Raw genomic sequence first — 19,683 nt, 5'->3', positions numbered from 1 at the left:
GAAGACATTATGATTTAAGGCTGTACAGCTCTAATGTTTGAAGACATCCTTAAGGGTTCTCTTACTGTATATTGCCAGCCTCTCTGCTGTCGGAGCCTATCCTACATGTCACCTCATGCAGTACTGGCTTTAGCCAGCATGTAGCGCCGTTGTATAACGGCAGAAAAAGCGTAAGCCCACTAGGAAAACCAGGATACAAATTGGATTGGAAAGGGTTAATATTAAGCTGAAATTGTCTTCTCACAAACCTGCTATTTACTCCTCAGATTTGGATATGAACAAAGAGGTGTCACAACTGAAGAATCGTGGTAACTAAATTACACATTTTTTTCTTGTTGACCAGCTCTATTATTTATTGCTTTTGCTGTTATTATGTGGTTATAACACAAGTGGAAGCTCTCATCTACTTTTGTCTTAAAGGGAAACTAACTTTTTGAACAACTTGTACTTATATGATAGCTAAGCTGATAATGAGCAAAAGTGATATAAACTGTATTCACCTAAAATTATGCTTTTGTGCTGAAACATCTCTGCAAACTACTAGCCACTAGGGGTCTCCCTTCCATTTAATATGCTGCCCACTGCATATTGTGAAGTGATGTCTGTCTCTAGCAACAGAGATAACAAGACAGATAACAGGCAGTGAAGGAGAGTGATGATTCATGCTGCCCTTAGAAATCTTTGGAGAGCAGAGAGGAGGGCGGAGAGAGCTGCTGGAGGGGAACAAACTCACACAAATGCTGCAGCTAATAGTAACTGATTGTTTATGGTGTTATAGCTACTGGAATCACATCTACACTGCTCAGTGTTTCTCTGTTGTCTCTCCTGATTATGCTATTTTAGTGAGTTAGGAAGCAGAATCTGCAGTTTTCTATGTGCACAGTCTATAGAACGCATCCTAAAAACAGGCTCTTCCCACTAATTCAGAGAAAACAAAGAATCACAGATACATTCATGTACAGCTCTAATACAAGTGAGTCAACACACGAAAGCAGCGGCGCAACGTCCCGCAGTAACTACTGATAGAGAAAACATATCTGTACTGCATATGTTCTTATATCTCTCTGTTACTGTGTGCAAGCTGATGTATATATAATTGTTTGCTCTAATGAGTAATTCAAGTATTTCTCCTCTATCTTGTCTCAAGAAAATGCGATCCTCAAGAATGGCCTTAATGACTTGAAGAATAGAAGTAAGTTGGTGATTCCTTCCTGTGTAGCAGCAGATTCTACTTTGTATCTCATGAATATTTAGGCTTTTAAAGTAAGCAGAAAACTTGAAATGAACAGAATGCGATCACGCATACGTGGCATTCAATATGACATGACTGCAGGTAGAACAGTGACCCCTTAGTGATAAGAAGAGGGGGACATGGGTCTCCATTCTTGGAATCAGTGGGGGTTTCAGCTGTGAAACCTCCACTGATCAGACATTTATCACCTATCCTTATGGATAGCCTATAAATGTTAATTCTAGTACAGGTTTCGGGACATTTTGTCCAATCCAAATCTCGTCCAATCCATAGATTTTGTCCATTGCTTTCCTCGTCCACTAGAACTTTTCACCCAATTTCTTACGTCTAGAGATGAGCGAACGCGTTCGTCCGAGCTTGATATTCGTGCGAATATTAGGGTGTTCGGGATGTTCGTTATTCGTAACGAACACCATGCGGTGTTCTGGTTACTTTCACTTCCTTCCCTGAGACGTTAGCGCGCTTTTCTGGCCAATTGAAAGACAGGGAAGGCATTACAACTTCCCCCTGCAACGTTTAAGCCCTATACCACCCCCCTGCTGTGAGTGGCTGGCGAGATCAGGTGTTCGCCTAATATAAAAGTCGGCCCCTCCCGCGGCTCGCCTCAGATGCGGTGTGAGTTAGATGAGGGACAGTGCTGTTTATACCGGAGCTGCTGTAGGGAAAGAATTGGTAGTTAGTGTAGGCTTCAAGACCCCCCAAAGGTCCTTATTAGGGCCACTGATAGCTGTGTGTTGGCTGCTGTTAGCAGTGGGATTTTTTTTTTCTCAAAATCGCCTCTGCAGACCGTTGCACCTGGCATTAGGGACAGAAGTGCTGCATAGGCAGGGAGAGTGTTAGGAGTGAGTGTAGCCTTCAAGAACCTCAACGGTCCTTTCTAGGGCCATATTTATCCGTGTGCAGTACTGTCCAGGCTGCTGTTAGCTGTGCTGCATTTTTTTTGGGCTTCTCAAAATCGCCTCTGCAGAGCATTCCACCCTCCATTGATACTGCAGGGAAAGAATTGTATAGGCAGGGCCACAACACAGTTATTATTCATAGAATATACGCAGTGCTGCCTTTTGGTGGGAAAAAACTGAAAACAAATCTATTTGTCCAGCCTCTGTCCGTCCTTACGGGCGGTGGAGACATGTGAGCTGCGTGAAGAACAGTGCTAAATCATACGCACCCAGCTACGCTTTACTGCTGGCTTCGCCATTTGCTTTCCTTAATTGGGAAAAAAAATACCTGCTCTGCCAGAGTTATAATAACTCTGCTACCCTCACGTTCTGTGACACATAAGCAGGGACACAGCACAGTTATTAAACTTCTCATGTTCATAGAATATACGCAGTGCTGCCTTTTGGTGGGAAAAAACTGAAAACAAATCTATTTGTCCAGCCTCTGTCCGTCCTTACGGGCGGTGGAGACGTGTGAGCTGCGTGAAGAACAGTGCTAAATCATACGCACCCAGCTACGCTTTACTGCTGGCTTCGCCATTTGCTTTCCTTAATTGGGAAAAAAAATACCTGCTCTGCCAGAGTTATAATAACTCTGCTACCCTCACGTTCTGTGACACATAAGCAGGGACACAGCACAGTTATTAAACTTCTCATGTTCATAGAATATACGCAGTGCTGCCTTTTGGTGGGAAAAAACTGAAAACAAATCTATTTGTCCAGCCTCTGTCCGTCCTTACGGGCGGTGGAGACGTGTGAGCTGCGTGAAGAACAGTGCTAAATCATACGCACCCAGCTACGCTTTACTGCTGGCTTCGCCATTTGCTTTCCTTAATTGGGAAAAAAAATACCTGCTCTGCCAGAGTTATAATAACTCTGCTACCCTCACGTTCTGTGACACATAAGCAGGTACACAGCACAGTTATTAAACTTAGATAATTCATTCACTAGAGGCAGTGGGGCCTTTTGTTTTCCAAAAAGGGCAAAAATTATATTTGGCCTGCAGTCTTGCGCCAATTTATTTCCTGCCTGTGAAATCAAATCACTGGTAATACAGCATGCTGAGGGGTAGGGGTAGGCCTAGAGGACGTGGACGCGGCCGAGGACGTGGAGGGCCAAGTCAGGGTGTGGGCACAGGCCAAGCTCCTGATCCAGGTGTGTCGCAGCCGACTGCTGCGCGATTAGGAGAGAGGCACGTTTCTGGCGTCCCCACATTCATCGCCCAATTAATGGGTCCACGCGGGAGACGGTTATTAGAAAATGAGCAGTGTGAGCAGGTCCTGTCCTGGATGGCAGAAAGTGCTTCGAGCAACCTATCGTCTACCCGCAGTTCTGCGCCGTCCACTGCTGCCAATCCGAATCCTCTGTCTGCTGCTCCTCCTTCCTCCCAGCCTCCTCACTCCACTACAATAACACCTGCTCAGGAGCGGGAGCACTCCCAGGAACTGTTCTCGGGCCCCTGCTTAGATTGGGCAGCAGCGGTTCCTCTCCCACCAGAGGAGTTTATCGTCACTGATGCCCAACCATTCGAAAGTTCCCGGGGTCCGGGGGAAGAGGCTGGGGACTTCCGCCAACTGTCTCAACAACTTTCTGTGGGTGAGGAGGACGATGACGATCAGACACAGTTGTCTTGCAGTGAGGTAGTAGTAAGGGCAGTAAGTCCCAGGGAGCAGCGCACAGAGGATTCGGAGGAAGAGCAGCAGGACGATGAGGTGACTGACCCCACCTGGTGTGCAACGCTTACTCAGGAGGACAGGTCTTCAGAGGGGGAGTCAAGGGCATCAGCAGGGCAGGTTGCAAGAGGCAGTGCAGTGGCCAGGGGTAGAGGCAGGGCCAGACCGAATAATCCACCAAGTGTTTCCCAAAGCGCCCCCTCGCGCCATGCCACCCTGCGGAGGCCGAGGTGCTCTAAGGTCTGGCAGTTTTTCACAGAGACGCCTGACGACCGACGAACAGTGGTGTGCAACCTTTGTCGCGCAAAGCTCAGCCGGGGAGCCAACACCAACAGCCTCACCACCACCACCATGCGCAGACATATGATGGCCAAGCACCCCGCAAGGTGGGACAAAGGCCGTTCACCGCCTCCGGTTTGCACCCCTGCCTCTCCCCCTGTGCCCCAACCTGCCACTGAGATGCAACCCCCCTCTCAGGACACAGGCACTACCGCCTCATGGCCTGCACCCACACCCTCATCTCCGCTGTCCTCGGCCCCATCCAGCAGTGTAGTTCAGCGCACCGTTCAGCCGTCGCTTGCGCAAGTCTTCGAGCGCAAGCGCAAGTACGCCGCCACGCACCCGCACGCTCAAACGTTAACCGTCCGCATCGCAAAATTCATCAGCCTTGAGATGCTGCCGTATAGGGTTGTGGAAACGGAGTCCTTCAAAAGTATCATGGAGGCGGCGGCCCCGCGCTACTCAGTTCCCAGTCGCCACTACTTTTCCCGATGTGCCGTCCCAGCCCTGCACGACCACGTCTCCCGCAACATTGTGCGCGCCCTCACCAACGCGGTTACTGCCACGGTCCACTTAACTACGGACACGTGGACAAGCACAGGCGGGCAGGGCCACTACATCTCCCTGACGGCACATTGGGTGAATTTAGTGGAGGCTGGGACAGAGTCAGAGCCTGGGACCGCTCACGTCCTACCCACCCCCAGAATTGCGGGCCCCAGCTCGGTGCTGGTATCTGCGGAGGTGTATGCTTCCTCCACTAAAGCACCCTCCTCCTCCTCTGTCTCACAATCAAGATGTGTTAACAGCAGCATGTCGCCAGCAGTCGGTGTCGCGCGGTGTGGCAGCACAGCGGTGGGCAAGCGTCAGCAGGCCGTGCTGAAACTACTCAGCTTAGGCGATAAGAGGCACACGGCCCACGAACTGCTGCAGGGTCTGACACAGCAGACCGACCGCTGGCTTGCGCCGCTGAGCCTCCAACCGGGCATGGTCGTGTGTGACAACGGCCATAACCTGGTGGCGGCTCTGCAGCTCGGCAGCCTCACGCACGTGCCATGCCTGGCCCACGTCTTTAATTTGGTGGTTCAGCGCTTTCTGAAAAGCTACCCACGCTTGTCAGACCTGCTCGTAAAGGCGCGCCGGCTCTGCGCACATTTCCGCAAGTCCCACACGGACGCTGCCACCCTGCGCACCCTGCAACATCACTTTAAGCTGCCAGTGCACCGACTGCTGTGCGACGTGCCCACACGGTGGAACTCTACGCTCCACATGTTGGCCAGGCTCTATGAGCAGCGTAGAGCTATAGTGGAATACCAACTCCAACATGGGCGGCGCAGTGGGAGTCAGCCTCTTCAATTCCTTTCAGAAGAGTGGGCCTGGTTGGCAGACATCTGCCATGTCCTTGGTAATTTTGAGGAGTCTACTCAGGTGGTGAGCGGCGATGCTACAATCATTAGCGTCACCATTCCTCTGCTATGCATCTTGAGAAATTCCCTGCAAACCATAAAGGCAGCTGCTTTGCGCTCGGAAACGGGGGCGGGGGAAGACAGTATGCCGCTGGATAGTCAGGGCACCCTCCTGTCTATTTCTCAGTGCGTACAGGAGGAGGAGGAGGAGCATGAGGAGGATGAGGAGGAGGGGGAAGAGACAGCTTGGGCCGCTGCTGACGGTACACCGGCTGATTGCCTGTCATCCTTTCAGCGTGTATGGCCTGAGGAGGAGGAGGAGGAGGAGGAGGATCCTGAAAGTGATCTTCCTAGTGAGGACAGCCATGTGTTGCGTACTGGTACCCTGGCACACATGGCTGACTTCATGTTAGGATGCCTTTCTCGTGACCCTCGCGTTGCACGCATTCTGGCCACGACGGATTACTGGGTGTACACACTGCTCGATCCACGGTATAAGGAGAACCTGCCCACTCTGATTCCCGAAGAGGAAAGGGGTTCGAGAGTGTTGCTATACCACAGGACCCTTGCGGACAAGCTGATGGTAAAATTCCCAGCCGACAGCGCTAGTGGCAGAAGGCGCAGTACCGAGGGCAAGGTAGCAGGGGATGTGCGTAGATCGAGCAGCATGTACATCCCAGGCAGTGCAACAGTCTTTAAGGGCCTGGCCAGCTTTATGGCTCCCCACCAAGACTGCGTCACCGCTCCCCAGTCACGGCTGAGTCGGCGGGAGCACTGTAAAAGGATGGTGAGGGAGTACGTAGCGGATCGCACGACCATCCTTGGTGACGCCTCTGCCCCCTACAACTACTGGGTGTCGAAGCTGGACACGTGGCCTGAACTCGCGCTGTATGCCCTGGAGGTGCTTGCTTGTCCTGCGGCTAGCGTCTTGTCGGAAAGGGTGTTTAGTGCGGCTGGGGGAATCATCACAGATAAGCGTAGCCGCTTGTCAACCGACAGTGCCGACAGGCTAACACTCATCAAGATGAACAAAGGCTGGATTTCCCCAGACTTCTGTTCTCCACCAGCGGACAGCAGCGATACGTAAGCAATACGTAGGCTGCACCCGCGGATGGAAGCTACGTTCTCTCTCACCATCCAAAACGGGGACATTTCTGCTTCATCAATCTGTGTCTAATATTCCTCCTCCTCCTCCTCCTGCTCCTCCTCCTGAAACCTCACGTAATCACGCTGAACGGGCAATTTTTCTTAGGGCCACAAGGCTCACTCAAATAATTTTTCTGAACAATTTTTATAAGTTTCAATGCGCTTAAAAGCATTGGAACTTTAACTTGAACCAATTTTTCGTTACACTGGGCTGCCTCCAGGCCTAGTTACCACTTAAGCCACATTAACCAAAGCGATTAATGTGTTTCACCTGCCCTCTTGGCTGGCCATGGCCAATTTTTGGGATGTACATTAGTACTGTTGATACAGCAATTTTTGTGGGCCCTCGCCTACAGTGTAATCAAATTAATTTTTAGCCCACCTGCATTACAGCTGACGTAACCTCAGCTGTGTTGGGCAATGCAATGGGATATTTTTGTGTACCGCCGGTGGGTTCCAGGGAGCCACCCATGCTGTAGGTGCACACGGAGTTTTTAATACATCTGTACACTTCTAAAGAACCCCAGTCTGACTGGGGCATGCAGTGTGGGCCGAAGCCCACCTGTATTACGCACAACATTACTACCTCAGCTGTGTTGGGCAATGCAATGGGATATTTCTATGTACCGCCGGTGGCTTCCTGGCACCCACCCAGGCAGTGGGTCCACAGGGAGTTTAACCTACATGTGTCCACTTGTAAAGAACCCCAGTCTGACTGGGGCATGCAGTGTGGGCCGAAGCCCACCTGCATTAAGCACGACATTACTACCTCAGCTGTGTTGGGCAATGCAATGGGATATTTTTGTGTACCGCCGGTGGGTTCCAGGGAGCCACCCATGCTGTAGGTGCACACGGAGTTTTTAATACATCTGTACACTTCTAAAGAACCCCAGTCTGACTGGGGCATGCAGTGTGGGCCGAAGCCCACCTGTATTACGCACAACATTACTACCTCAGCTGTGTTGGACAATGCAATGGGATATTTCTATGTACCGCCGGTGGCTTCCTGGCACCCACCCAGGCAGTGGGTCCACAGGGAATTATAAATGCATCTGTTTCCACTTATAAAGAAACCCAGTCTGACTGGGGCATGCAGTGTGGGCCGAAACCCACCTGCGTTAACCCTTTCCAGTCCACTGTGTGACCTGTGAAGACATTAGGGTTTAAGGCTGTACAGCTCCGTTGTTGGTAGACGTCCGTCGGGGTTCTCTTACTGTATATTGCCAGCCTCTCTGCTGTCGGAGCCTATCCTACGTGTCAGCTCATGCAGTACTGGCTTTAGCCAGCATATAGCGCCGTTGTATAACGGCAGAAAAAGAGTAAGCCCCCTAGGAAAACCATATACAAATTGGATTGGAAAGGGTTAAGCACAACATTACTACCTCAGCTGTGTTGGGCAATGCAATGGGATATTTCTATGTACCGCCGGTGGCTTCCTGGCACCCACCCATGCTGTAAGTGCACACGGAGTTTTTACTACATCTGTACACTTATAAAGAACCCCAGTCAGACTGGGGCATGCAGTGTGGGCCGAAGCCCACCTGCATTAAGCACGACATTACTACCTCAGCTGTGTTGGGCAATGCAATGGGATATTTCTGTGTACCACCGGTGGGTTCCAGGGAGCCACCCATGCTGTGGGTCGACAGGGACTTCACAATAGGGAGTTGTACCTGCCTGTGTCTATGAATTAAAAAGCCCGGTCTGACTGGGGCATGCAGACACCTTGACAGAATGAATAGTGTGTGGCACATAGGTTCCCCATTGCTATGCCCACGTGTGCAGCTCCTGATGGCGGTGGCACAGGATTCTATTTCTCATTGCTTCTGTACAGCATTGTGGGCTATCGCTCCGCCACTTTTAAAGAGGGTCGCTGCCTAGCCGTGCCAACCTCTGCAGTGTGTGCCTGCGGTCCCTCGTCATGGCAGACGCAATTCTAAATAGACATGAGCGTGGTGTGGCATGAGGGCAGCTGAAGGCTGCCCAGGGACACTTTGGTGTGCGCTGTGGGGGGGAGGGGGGGCGGTTGGTCAGCATGTAACCCAGGAGAAGTGTCAGTGGAGTGTCATGCAGGCAGTGATTGTGCTTTGTTGGAGGTAGTGTGGTGCTTAGCAAAGGTATGCCATGCTAATGAGCGCTTTTCAGAAGTAAAAGTTGTTGGGAGGGGGGGGGGGGCACTCTTGCCGCTATTGTGGCTTAATAGTGGGACCTGTGAACTTAGGATGCAGCCCAACATGTAGCCCCTCGCCTGCCCTATCCGTCACTGTGTCATTCCCATCACTTTCCTGAATTGCCCAGATTTTCACACATGAAAACCTTAGCGAGCATCGGCGAAATACAAAAATGTTCTGGTCGCCCATTGACTTCAATGGGGTTCGTTGTTCGAAACGAACCCTCGAGCATCACGGGAAGTTCGTTACGAATAACGAACACCCGAACATTTTGGTGTTCGCTCATCTCTACTTACGTCCAATCCACATTTCGTCCAATTGCTTTCCTCATCCAGTAAGACATTTGACATTTCGCCATTGATACATTATGCTATTCCACCGAAAATCTGCAGTGGTTTCCCTGTCTCTGAGTCCACACCATGTGGTGTGGACATAGAGGCAGGGAAGGCCGTGGCAGAATCCCCTCCCCCACAATGTTAGAGCATTGAGAGTGGAGGGGGGATTCCACAGCAGAATCGTCATACAAATTATGCCAACTAAATGAAGTACAATATGTGGTTGAAGAAACAATGTCAGAATGTGTGGAGTTATTCAATGTTAAATTTACACATGTCAGATTTCTAAAATGTCGCCTGATCATTAGGGCTCAGTCACACGGGCGTTTTTTTGCCCGATTTGCAGATGCGCTTGCGATCTGCAAATATATATACCCAATGCTAAGCAATGGGAGCAGTCACATGGCCGTTTGTTATGCGGATGTGCCGAAAATTATATGACACAACGATTTGCAGAACATATGTAACTGCGTTCTGCGCAAATTGTTGTTCTTGTATATGCGCTCAATGGGGCCAGCGGCAGCAGCGCCGACCCCATTGAGAACATATACTAAAGATCCTTCTCTGCCACAGCTGTAACAGCTGTGGCAGAGAAGAACGATGTTCTCCCATTGAATTCAATAGAGCCGGCAATACAGCCGACTCCATTGAAAGCAATGGGCTGCCGGCAAGCGCTGTATTAATTTTCGGGGAAGGGCTTCAAATATAAGCCCTTCCCTGAAAACCATCCAAAAAATAGCTGAGAGCTGCCTCAACCAATCAGAGGTAGCACTCACTCACCCATTCATGAATTCATGAATGGGTGAGTGAGAGCTGCCTCTGATTGGCTGAGGGCTGGGACCAATCAGAGGCAGCCCATTCAGCAGGCAAGGATTTTAAATCCCCGCCTGCTGAATACTACAAAAAGCCGTTCAGGAGAAGAGCCGGGTGGACGCAGCTGATCTCCGGCACCTGCAAAAAGGTGAGTTATATATATATTTTTTTACCTTTTACACTTTTTTTGGATGCTTTTCAGGGAAGGGCTTATATTTGAAGCCCTTCCCCGAAAATTAATACAGCGCTTGCCGGCAGCCCATTGTTTTCAATGGAGCTGGCTGCATTGCCGGCTCCATTGAAGTCAATGGGCGAACATCGTTCTCCTCTGCCAAAGCTGTGGCACAGCTGTGGCAGAGGATAGCAGATAGCGCCCGTGTGACCGATCCCTTTGGGCTGATAAATGCTGCTAGCAGCGTTTTTTTTCAGCCGTGATGCTGGCTTCAGTCACGCAATTTTTTGTGCGCATCAGTTTTGCGCACAGAAAATCGCACGAAAAAAACGCCCGTGTGACTGAGCCCTGAAGGAGCAAACAGACCTGGTCACTAAAGGGTTAAAACAAGTAACTCAGAACCACTTTTGCATTTTCAATGCTAAGTGGATAAAATCTAGGTTGGACATAGTGATATATAGCATAATTTGAGATTGGACGAATTGTCCGCCCAGACGAGTTTTTCTTTGGACAAACTTGTGAAAAGACAAGAAAAACTGCCCTCAAGCCCTACTACAACTCCCTTAAAGGAATATTTTATTGATGGCGTAGCATCAGTTTTTTTGTGTTAAAAAGTAGCAGATTTTGGTGTATTCCATATTTCTGCAAAAATGTGCAAACTTTTTTCCCCGTCTTGTAATTTTTTAAAACTAGCTAGTAGGGTCGAATTAAGTGAAAGAGGCATAGCCTGGAAAGTTCTGACAAATCTATCAATTCTAAAGACAAAAAATGGTGCAAATTTAAATATTATTCTATCCTTCCTATACTTAAAGGGGTTGTCCCGCGATAGCAAGTGGGGTTAAGCACTTCTGTATGGCCATATTAATGCACTTTGTAATATACATCGTGCATTAAATATTGGCCATACAGAAGTTATACACTTACCCTCTCCAGTACTGGTGTCCCCGTCTTCATGGCGCTGACCAAAGCCACCTTCTTCCTGGATTAGACGCGCTTGCGCTGAAGGAGCAGCTCCGGCGTGCTCGCGCCGCACAGGTCTTCTGCGCATGCACCGGAGGGGGTAAGTGTATAACTTCTGTATGGCCAATATTTAATGCACGATGTATATTACAAAGTGCATTAATATGGCCATACAGAAGTGCTTAACCCCACTTGCTATCGCGGGACAACCCCTTTAAGTTCTTTACTCCTCAATGAAGTAACCTCGTTGTATTAAAGGATATCTGAATTTATCTCCAGCAGACGAACAGCAACGAATAGTTCTTGAAGGTGTCAAAACATTCAAAAAGGATTTAGGTGGGTTCTTCAAAAATATTCTCAGCAGTGTAACATGACTTTGAACATCAAAGTTCTACATATCTTGCAATGTTTTATATGTTTCATATGTGTATCCTAGATCATTCTTCAGATAGCAGAGTACTAACTACTGTAATGCAATGGTGTGGACCCACTGTGTTGCTGACTGATTTAGATTTGGGCACGCTCGACCAGGGTTCCCTGTTTTCACATTTTAACCCCTTTTTCAGGGATATGGATTTCACTACAGGGAACTACCCATGTTGGTTCCCTACCAGTAATCTGAGTGCAGTGACAGATATCCTGGGCAGATCAAAGGCACCAGAGTGTGGTAACAAAGGGACAGTTGAATATGTAGTTAGAATAACAGGTTGCAGCGGAATTCATGCAATATTGTTAACAGGCGGAAGGTTAGAGCAGGCGGTATTCAGGCAAAGCATAGTCAATATAACAAGTTGAGATCAGGACAGGCAGTATTCAGGAAAGCTGGGTAATCAGGCAGAGAATCAAAGTAGAGAATCAAGCAGCATAGTGTGATGGCCACACAGAAGACCCTAAAGTTGTTGAATGTCTTAACCGACCAATGGCCATAACAACCACTAACAGTAACCATGATTGTACCTAAAGGGATTGTCTCTGAATTTTCTGCAGATCCATAGCCATTGAGTTGAAGTATTCCCATTTTTTCATTTAGCTCAAAACTGAACTTCATATTAATGTTTAGCCATATTACTAGTTCAAAAAGTGATAACTAGAGATGAGCGAGCATACTCGCTAAGGCAAATTAATCGAGCGAGTATCGCCATTTTCGAGTACATGCCTGCTTGCCCGAAAAGATTTTGGGGCCGGCGGGGGAGAGTGGGGGGGAACGCTCCCCCCAGCTTACTCTCGCAACTCACTGCTCACCCCCGCCGGTCCCCGAATCTTTTCGGACGAACGGGCCTGTACTCGAAAATGGCGATACTCGCTCGATTAATTTGCCTTAACGAGTACGCTCGCTCATCTCTAGTGATAACATATTTTTATTTTCGATATGCAGCTTGACATGGGAAATATCAGATTATTGGTTGAAAAATCCATTTTCAACAGATCGTCAGCCTATTGTGCTTTTTTGATATAAGAAAGTAAACCATTTATGATCAGTTGTTCAAAAAAATAGTTGAACTGTTCAGCCTACGTTTTACTCATGACAATGGACACATTTGGCTCATGATATTTGCTCTATGCTATTCCTCTGAATGAAATGTAGTTGCTCTTTATTACAGACATTGTAAAAGAACATTTCCTGCAGGATATCAAAGCTATTAACAAGACCATAGGTACGTGCTATACACATGAGTGTTCTTTAGAGATATAATCTTTATATATCAGTTTGTTTATCCTTTCTCAGGGGTAGACTAGCCCCAGGGTACCAGAGGATCTCCCAGCAGGCTCAAGTATTGATGCAATTATGGGCCCAAAGGTCCAGCAGAAGACAACCCCATTTAAACCAATTTTGGAGATAATTTCTTCTTATCCTTAGAGTTTATTTCACATTTTATATGCATCGCCCATTGAAATGAATGGAGTACATTAAAAACACGGAAAGAACTGTTTTTAACACTGCTTACTATGCCACCAGGAGGTGGGAAACAAATGATGACATCATCAGCTTACTTTTCCTGCATTGTTACAGCACATAATATGCAGTAAAAACACAGGCAAACTCTCACAAAAAATGCTTTAAAGCGCTGCTTTCAATGCTATAAAACGCCTGTGTGGGAGTGGCCTTAGTAAATTTGGTACCTTTTTTTACAAGTATGTGCACTGGAAGGCTGAGAAAGGGAGGGATGATGCTTGGTTATTACTGCCGTTTTGTGTTTCTAACAATAATGTTGGTCTATTTGTATTTCATTCTTTTGCTTTCTTTACTTATTTTTGGTTACTTGTTTATGAACCCATACTATTCAGTGAAACATTTTACTATGTTCTTTTAGGCAATTTTGAAGGGTGCTTCAGGATCAAGTTTCAGAACAGGGTTGCCCTCTTCAGGGCGGGTGCTCTGTATTACCTTAAGCCCAGAGTTAAGAACAATATCAGTTTTCTCTCTTTTTTTCCACCTGCCCTTTTACAGTGATTGGACCCTCAGCTTACCATTCTGTTGTATTTAGCCCAGTAGTGAGGTTTTGTCTTTTGTTATACAGTATTTGTTTTTGTCTGCAATTGTCTGCTACTGATTTTGTTAAGAAATTGTTAAACGTTGTCTTTTATATGGCTATGGTTCTGTGATAGCTCTTTGTTAAAAGTGCCTAAGGTTGTTGTCAGATCCCGTTAATGTCCACTCGATCTAATGAAACTGATGTAAAGATAGTCATGCATTTTATGACAATGCTACTTGGGAATATTCCCCCTAAGAATTTGTCTACCAAGGGCCTTCATCCATTGTATAGCGTATACAGTACCTCATTAAGAAAAATAATAAATAAAATAACTCTAACGTGCTTGGGACCACTTTCTGTTAACCAATGAAGAGCTACTGCAAAGAGCGTCCCCCACTTCTCAGGTTTCAGGGTCACAATGTAGTACATGATCAACTATTCCTGGGATCCTACCTTTTCTTCTTGTTTTTGGAAATTCTCACATTATTTAACAATGCCACTTTTGTTCCAGAAACAGTAGTACATCTATCTATTGTCTTCTCTTCGATGAGTTATCCTATATCATTTGTAATTTTTTATCATCTCTTCCACTCTAGAGACCATCTGTGGAACATGTCCTTCTGGATGGGAACCAGTAGGTCTTTTCTGTTACTACTTCTCAACGGATCACTTGACCTGGGACAATGCTAGAGATGAGTGCATCAGAAAAAGGTCGGGTCTCGTGATGCTTAAAACTAGGGAGGAGACGGTAAGAACCTTCATAAGGATGCAGTCTCATAGATTTTACTGCAGATTTGACTCTGCATCTAAAAAATATAAAATCTATACTTCAAACCACAAAAAAGTCATCCCATACACTAAGGCCATGTTCACACTGACAATATGGCTTACTTAATTTACAGGAATCAAGGTAAGGATGATAGCCCCCTTATAATCTATTAGTTTGACAAATCAGTTATGATACTTCAGGATTCACTCCTTTTCCTCCATTGAGTACAACGAGTATGTCAGGTTTCTATTTTTAATGCTTGATAAAAATCAATGAAAATGCTGTTATATCCAGACCATCGGAAAAAAACAGAAAGCAATAACAGTCTTTATTACTTGGCAACAATGTCTCTGCTTTACGGCCCTCATTGAATCAAGTCTTAGTTTCTCTATGTAGTCACAGTCTCTTAGTTATCTAGTAGGCCAGATGTGACTCCGTGGAAAGTCTCAAAAGTTCCCAGTGGTCCTTGAATGGAGCTCCCGCAGCTACGACAGGCTCTAGGACTTTTCTCAGATCAGACTCTCAAGCTAAACCAACCTTTTCCACTACAGGTTTCTAGGACTCTCGTGGCTCACGACTCAGACCACACTTAACCTTGCACCGCCCTCTCATACTTTCGACTTACTCTATCACCAAGGCCAATACCAGAATAACTAGCGTACCACACCACATTTTATACAACAGGTACACCTTGCAGGCTGAAACTTACCTTGCAATTTGTCTATCACACATATACCCAACCGAGTATGGTACCCACTTATGCAAATCTTCAAAATAGCAATCATGATTGGTATTGAGAACACTCACACAGTATCCAGAGGGGCCACGACAGAGACTGTTACATAAATTGGTTGCACAAAATCCATTTACACATTATGCTTTAGCATATATGTAATAGTATATGTAATACTCAATCACTACAGCATTTCTATCACTTTTCTAACCCCTTCAGGACTGCCCCCTTATTATCATTTTGAGTTTTACCTCCCCACTTTCCAAAAAAATCCTAACTCTTTTAGTTATCCACCAACTTAGCTATCTGGGAGCTCGTCTTTTGTGGGACGAGTTGCATTTTTCAATAGTACTATGTAATGTAACATATAAAGTATGGAAAAACTTTTAAAAAATTCTAAGTGGAGTGAAATGGAAAAAAAGCGCAATACCGCCATTTTTGGGGGTGGCAGGTCTTGTTTCCATGGTGTACACACTTCAGCAGAAATTGCATGATAACGTTATTCTATGGCTCAGTATGATTACTACGATACAAAATTATAGGTTTATTTGCTCTTGTACTTTTAAAAAATAAAATATCTTTGCAAACAACTAACATTATTTTCTGCTGCCATCTGCTTACGGCCATAACTTTTTATTTTTTTCATCAACATAGTTCTGCGACGGCTTGTTTTTTGTAAAAGTTTCTATTGGTACCATTTTGGACTACATATGAATTTTTGATTGCTTTTCTATTATATTTTTTCTTGGAGATGCTGTGCCCCAAAAAAAGTGCAATTCTGGCGTTGTGTATTTTTTTGCTGATGACATTTACCGTGTTACTTTGATAGATCTGACTTTTATGGATGCAGCAATACCAAATATCTTTTTTTTTGGGGGGGGGGGGGGTTTATTAAGGTGTTTTATTCTAAATATGGGAAAAAGTTGTTTTTTTTAAACATTTATTACCATTTATTTTAATAATTAATAAAACCTGTTTAAACTGATTTTTAGATTTTTGTTTTAGTCCCGATACAGGACATGAACTTGCCATGGTTTGATCGCTCCTGCAGTATAATATAATACCATAGTATTACATTATACTGAGATCTGACAGGCATGGTTTGATATGTAATCTACAGTGACAGCCCTTTGCAGGCTTTCAGATGGCCCCTGGCTGCCATAACAACCAAATGGCTGATTGCAGCTGTTGCCGGCGGGTATCAGCTGTAAGAAACTGCCGACACGCACATTGTATGGAGCGCGATTGACCCCCGATCCACCTCCATACAAACCCTGAATGCACAGGTTGTAACTGTACGTCCTGTGTTGTTAAGGTGTTAAACATTAGTATTCTATATAATCTCTCTAAATAAACTCTAACGAGTGTAATTATTTTCCTAACTAAGCAAGGTTAACTTTTTCATCCTCTAAACAAAATGACTCCAGTGGGAACTACCGTTCATTCATTGACAATCTTATACATCAGAAAATCAGTGTGATTGTTCATACATGTCCTCAATTAATAGTAAGTGGAGCCATTAAAATGATGTAGTCTAGGAACATTTAAAATGGTATTCCGGCAATGTGGTGTTTTTTCCAGTTTTCACCCATCCACTGGATGGGTGAAAACTTATAGATCAGCGAGGGGCCAACCGCTCTGACTCCCACCGATTTCAAGAATAGGGGACCCATGTGCACCCATTTCATAGTGCAGGAGCCCTTTTTCCTAATTTTCTAACAGTCTAATGGACTGCTGATTGTCCATGTGCAGCAGTGGCTCTACTCATCTGTTTTCATCAGCCCATTGAAATGAATGGAGCTGCACCACTCCATCCATTTCAATGGGCTGATAAAAATAGCCGAGAATAGTGCGATTGAGATGGTTAGAGCTTCTGCTACACATGGGCAACCAACAACCTATTTACTTCACTGCTACAAAAACAAGAATAATAGAATGCCACAGTTGAAAGAGACCTCCAGGGTCATCGGGTCCAACCCCATGCTCAATGCAGGGTCACTAAATCATCATAGACAAATGTCTGTTAAGTCTATACAGGCCATGGGAACAGTGACCTACACGAACACAACCAGTTTTAAGACTGAAGGAGGAAAAGGGAGTAAGGGCATGCATACACTGAATGACCAACAACAACATAAATCAAACGTGCATTCAAACAACCACAAAGACAACAGACACCACAATACTTACCGAAAGTACTAAGCTACTAGACAGGTGGAAAAATCTAAGCAAGTGCGTACAAGGTTTTGGTTTGTATTTTGGCCAGAATATGTAAGCTCACAAGCCCACGTCAAGGGTCCTCGTTGTCTTGCGACTCCCTACTCTAACAAGACAACTAAAACCACAACAAGGGTACCCTGCTTACAAGCTGGACGATCATCCCAATAGGGACGGCTGCACGCTGGAAACTAAGGGCCTGGCTCGCCATAGATGGTAACAGGAAGGAATACCAGACAAGGGAAATACAACACACACACTGAACATGACAGTTCACACCTTATGTCTGAACACACCACTGAAAACTTAACACCACATCAACGGAATACCCCTTTAACAACTTGTAGCGCTCTTGATCTTCTTTAGAGACTGTTCAAATCTGATACAAGGGGAGGAAAGTGAATGTCATGTGTGCTTTACTCTTTTCAGAGCAACCAAACTAGATTTTATGATGTATTCGATTTTATGAAAAAGTTCAGATAAATATTTTAGAAGTTTTCCTTGTGTTTTTCCAGGAAGCCTTGAAATCAATCCTTGAAAAAGCCCGGTACTGGATTGGATCACGTCGTGATACAAAGAATGCTAACTGGAAATGGTTGGATGGATCAGTGATGTCCTTCAGGTAAATATGGCTTCTACATGATACAAAATTATTAACCCTCTAGCTGCTGTCGAATACTAATTTGAGACTCACCCACTACCTGAAATACAACATACAACGGTATAAAACATAATTATAACATCACAGTCATTAAAAAACCTCATTAAATGCATTAAAAGGCATTTATGCCTCAGTATCTCTCATACCATATAGTGTGTACACCTACAGGGTCACTTGTGCACATCTTGGGGTACCACCATGGGGCGGTCTATAAAAATAGGAACAGAAGACAGGAAAGCCCTCATCATTGGGACCGCTTACCAGTCTAATACACTACGCTGCCTCTCTGGTTTATTCACATTTGAGGGATGTATAAAAAATGTATTACATTTTTACTATCTTTAATTCTTCTCCAGCATTTGGAGGAAAGGAGAGCCAAATAACAGTAACGGTAAGGAGGATTGTGTGGAATCCTGGAATGGAAACTGGAATGATCGATCCTGTACTGATACAGAGAAGTATGTTTGCAAGAAAGGGTGCTGCTGCTGAATCTGGTGTAAAGTTATAGGATCTGAACCAAATCTCATCCTACGTCAAGACTAACTCTACTGCATCAACCTTGTATCAATCTTGGTATTCTGAAAAAAGCTCAATTGTGTCATTTCAAATGGAAGTAGAGGTCAGTGGGAGGGGGGGGGGGGCAATGATTTTTTTTCTTTACAAATGTATTTAGAAGCAAATATCTTAATGCATAAGAACTTAAAGGGGATATCCAGCTTTAACCTATTTATGGCCTAACCTTGGGTTGAGCCATCCATAGTAGATTAGCAGTTTGCTGGCCTGGTGTGCTCCTGCATGCAGATGATTTGTGCAGGAAGGAGACAGCTCTGTTCCCACTGCAGGGCTTAGTACTACAGGCAAAGTTCCTATTCATTTCAATAGGAACTCTACTTGTAATGCCAACCCAGGCCACTGCAGTGAAAATGGAGCTCTAGGGTTCCTGCAGAAATTAGCTGTTTGCATGAGCACACTGGTCCAACAAACAGCTGATTAGATGGCAAACCACTGCTGATCCATTGCTGATGCCCTATCCTGAAGATCAATAGTTTAAAACTGGTCAAGATTTTTAAAGAAATAGTTAAATATTCAATAGACCAGTTGTGTCAATAAAAGGTTTCCTTATTTGTAGTACTAAATCTTAATCAGATAGTGTATCGGTCTTTAAAAGGGTTTTCTAGGACACCAATATTGATAACTTATTCTTGTTACGGGTACACTGCCTGGGCCCCCACCCTAAGCTGTGCACAGGCCAGTCCTATGGCTGCTTTATTGCCTACCAGGCACCGTGCCATCAATTTCGTAGGAGCAATGCTTGATATAGTAGTTTAATTCCATTCACGTGAATGGGAATGAGTTGCTACCAGGCTATGTGATGAATAAATGTGAGGTCACTGGCCTGATACAAGGTTGTAGCACTCAGGTGAGAACCCAAGTCTCTTCAAACAGCTCACCAGCTGGGATTCCAAGTGGCAGACTGATCAAACTGATCAGAGATTAAAGATCTATCCTAAGGAAAGGTGACCAATATTTCAGTTCGGGAAACGCCTTCAACCTATAACCCACCAAGGAGTATTGCATAGAAATGCCAACCATGTGAACGTCCAATAGAAGAAGAGCAGCTGCAGGTAACAAAGGCTATAAGAATACCCTGCTGATCGCTTGGAGGATTTAAAAGGAAAGAAAATTG

The 19,683-nt window shown here is 45.6% G+C and overlaps 1 protein-coding gene across 2 annotated transcripts in view; it reads left to right on the top strand.

Annotated features, from left to right (window-relative positions):
• The window catches only part of LOC136610835 (C-type lectin domain family 4 member G-like), a 43,726-nt gene extending 25,115 nt beyond the window's left edge, over positions 1-18,611 (top strand). For both annotated transcript variants that reach the window (XM_066590033.1, XM_066590034.1), the window contains 7 exons: positions 267-308; positions 1,148-1,192; positions 11,422-11,478; positions 12,744-12,797; positions 14,213-14,364; positions 17,851-17,957; positions 18,353-18,611. In XM_066590033.1, the coding sequence (XP_066446130.1) occupies positions 267-308; positions 1,148-1,192; positions 11,422-11,478; positions 12,744-12,797; positions 14,213-14,364; positions 17,851-17,957; positions 18,353-18,485 (590 nt within the window). In that variant the 3' untranslated portion in view covers positions 18,486-18,611. The remainder of the gene's footprint in view (positions 1-266; positions 309-1,147; positions 1,193-11,421; positions 11,479-12,743; positions 12,798-14,212; positions 14,365-17,850; positions 17,958-18,352) is intronic.
• The last annotated feature ends 1,072 nt before the right edge of the window (positions 18,612-19,683 follow it).

This window comes from Eleutherodactylus coqui, chromosome 2 (genome assembly GCF_035609145.1).
Source record: "Eleutherodactylus coqui strain aEleCoq1 chromosome 2, aEleCoq1.hap1, whole genome shotgun sequence".
NCBI classification, from domain to species: domain Eukaryota; kingdom Metazoa; phylum Chordata; class Amphibia; order Anura; family Eleutherodactylidae; genus Eleutherodactylus; species Eleutherodactylus coqui.
The sequence above is the reverse complement of the archived record's forward strand: the minus strand, read 5'-3'. Positions and strand labels throughout refer to the sequence as shown.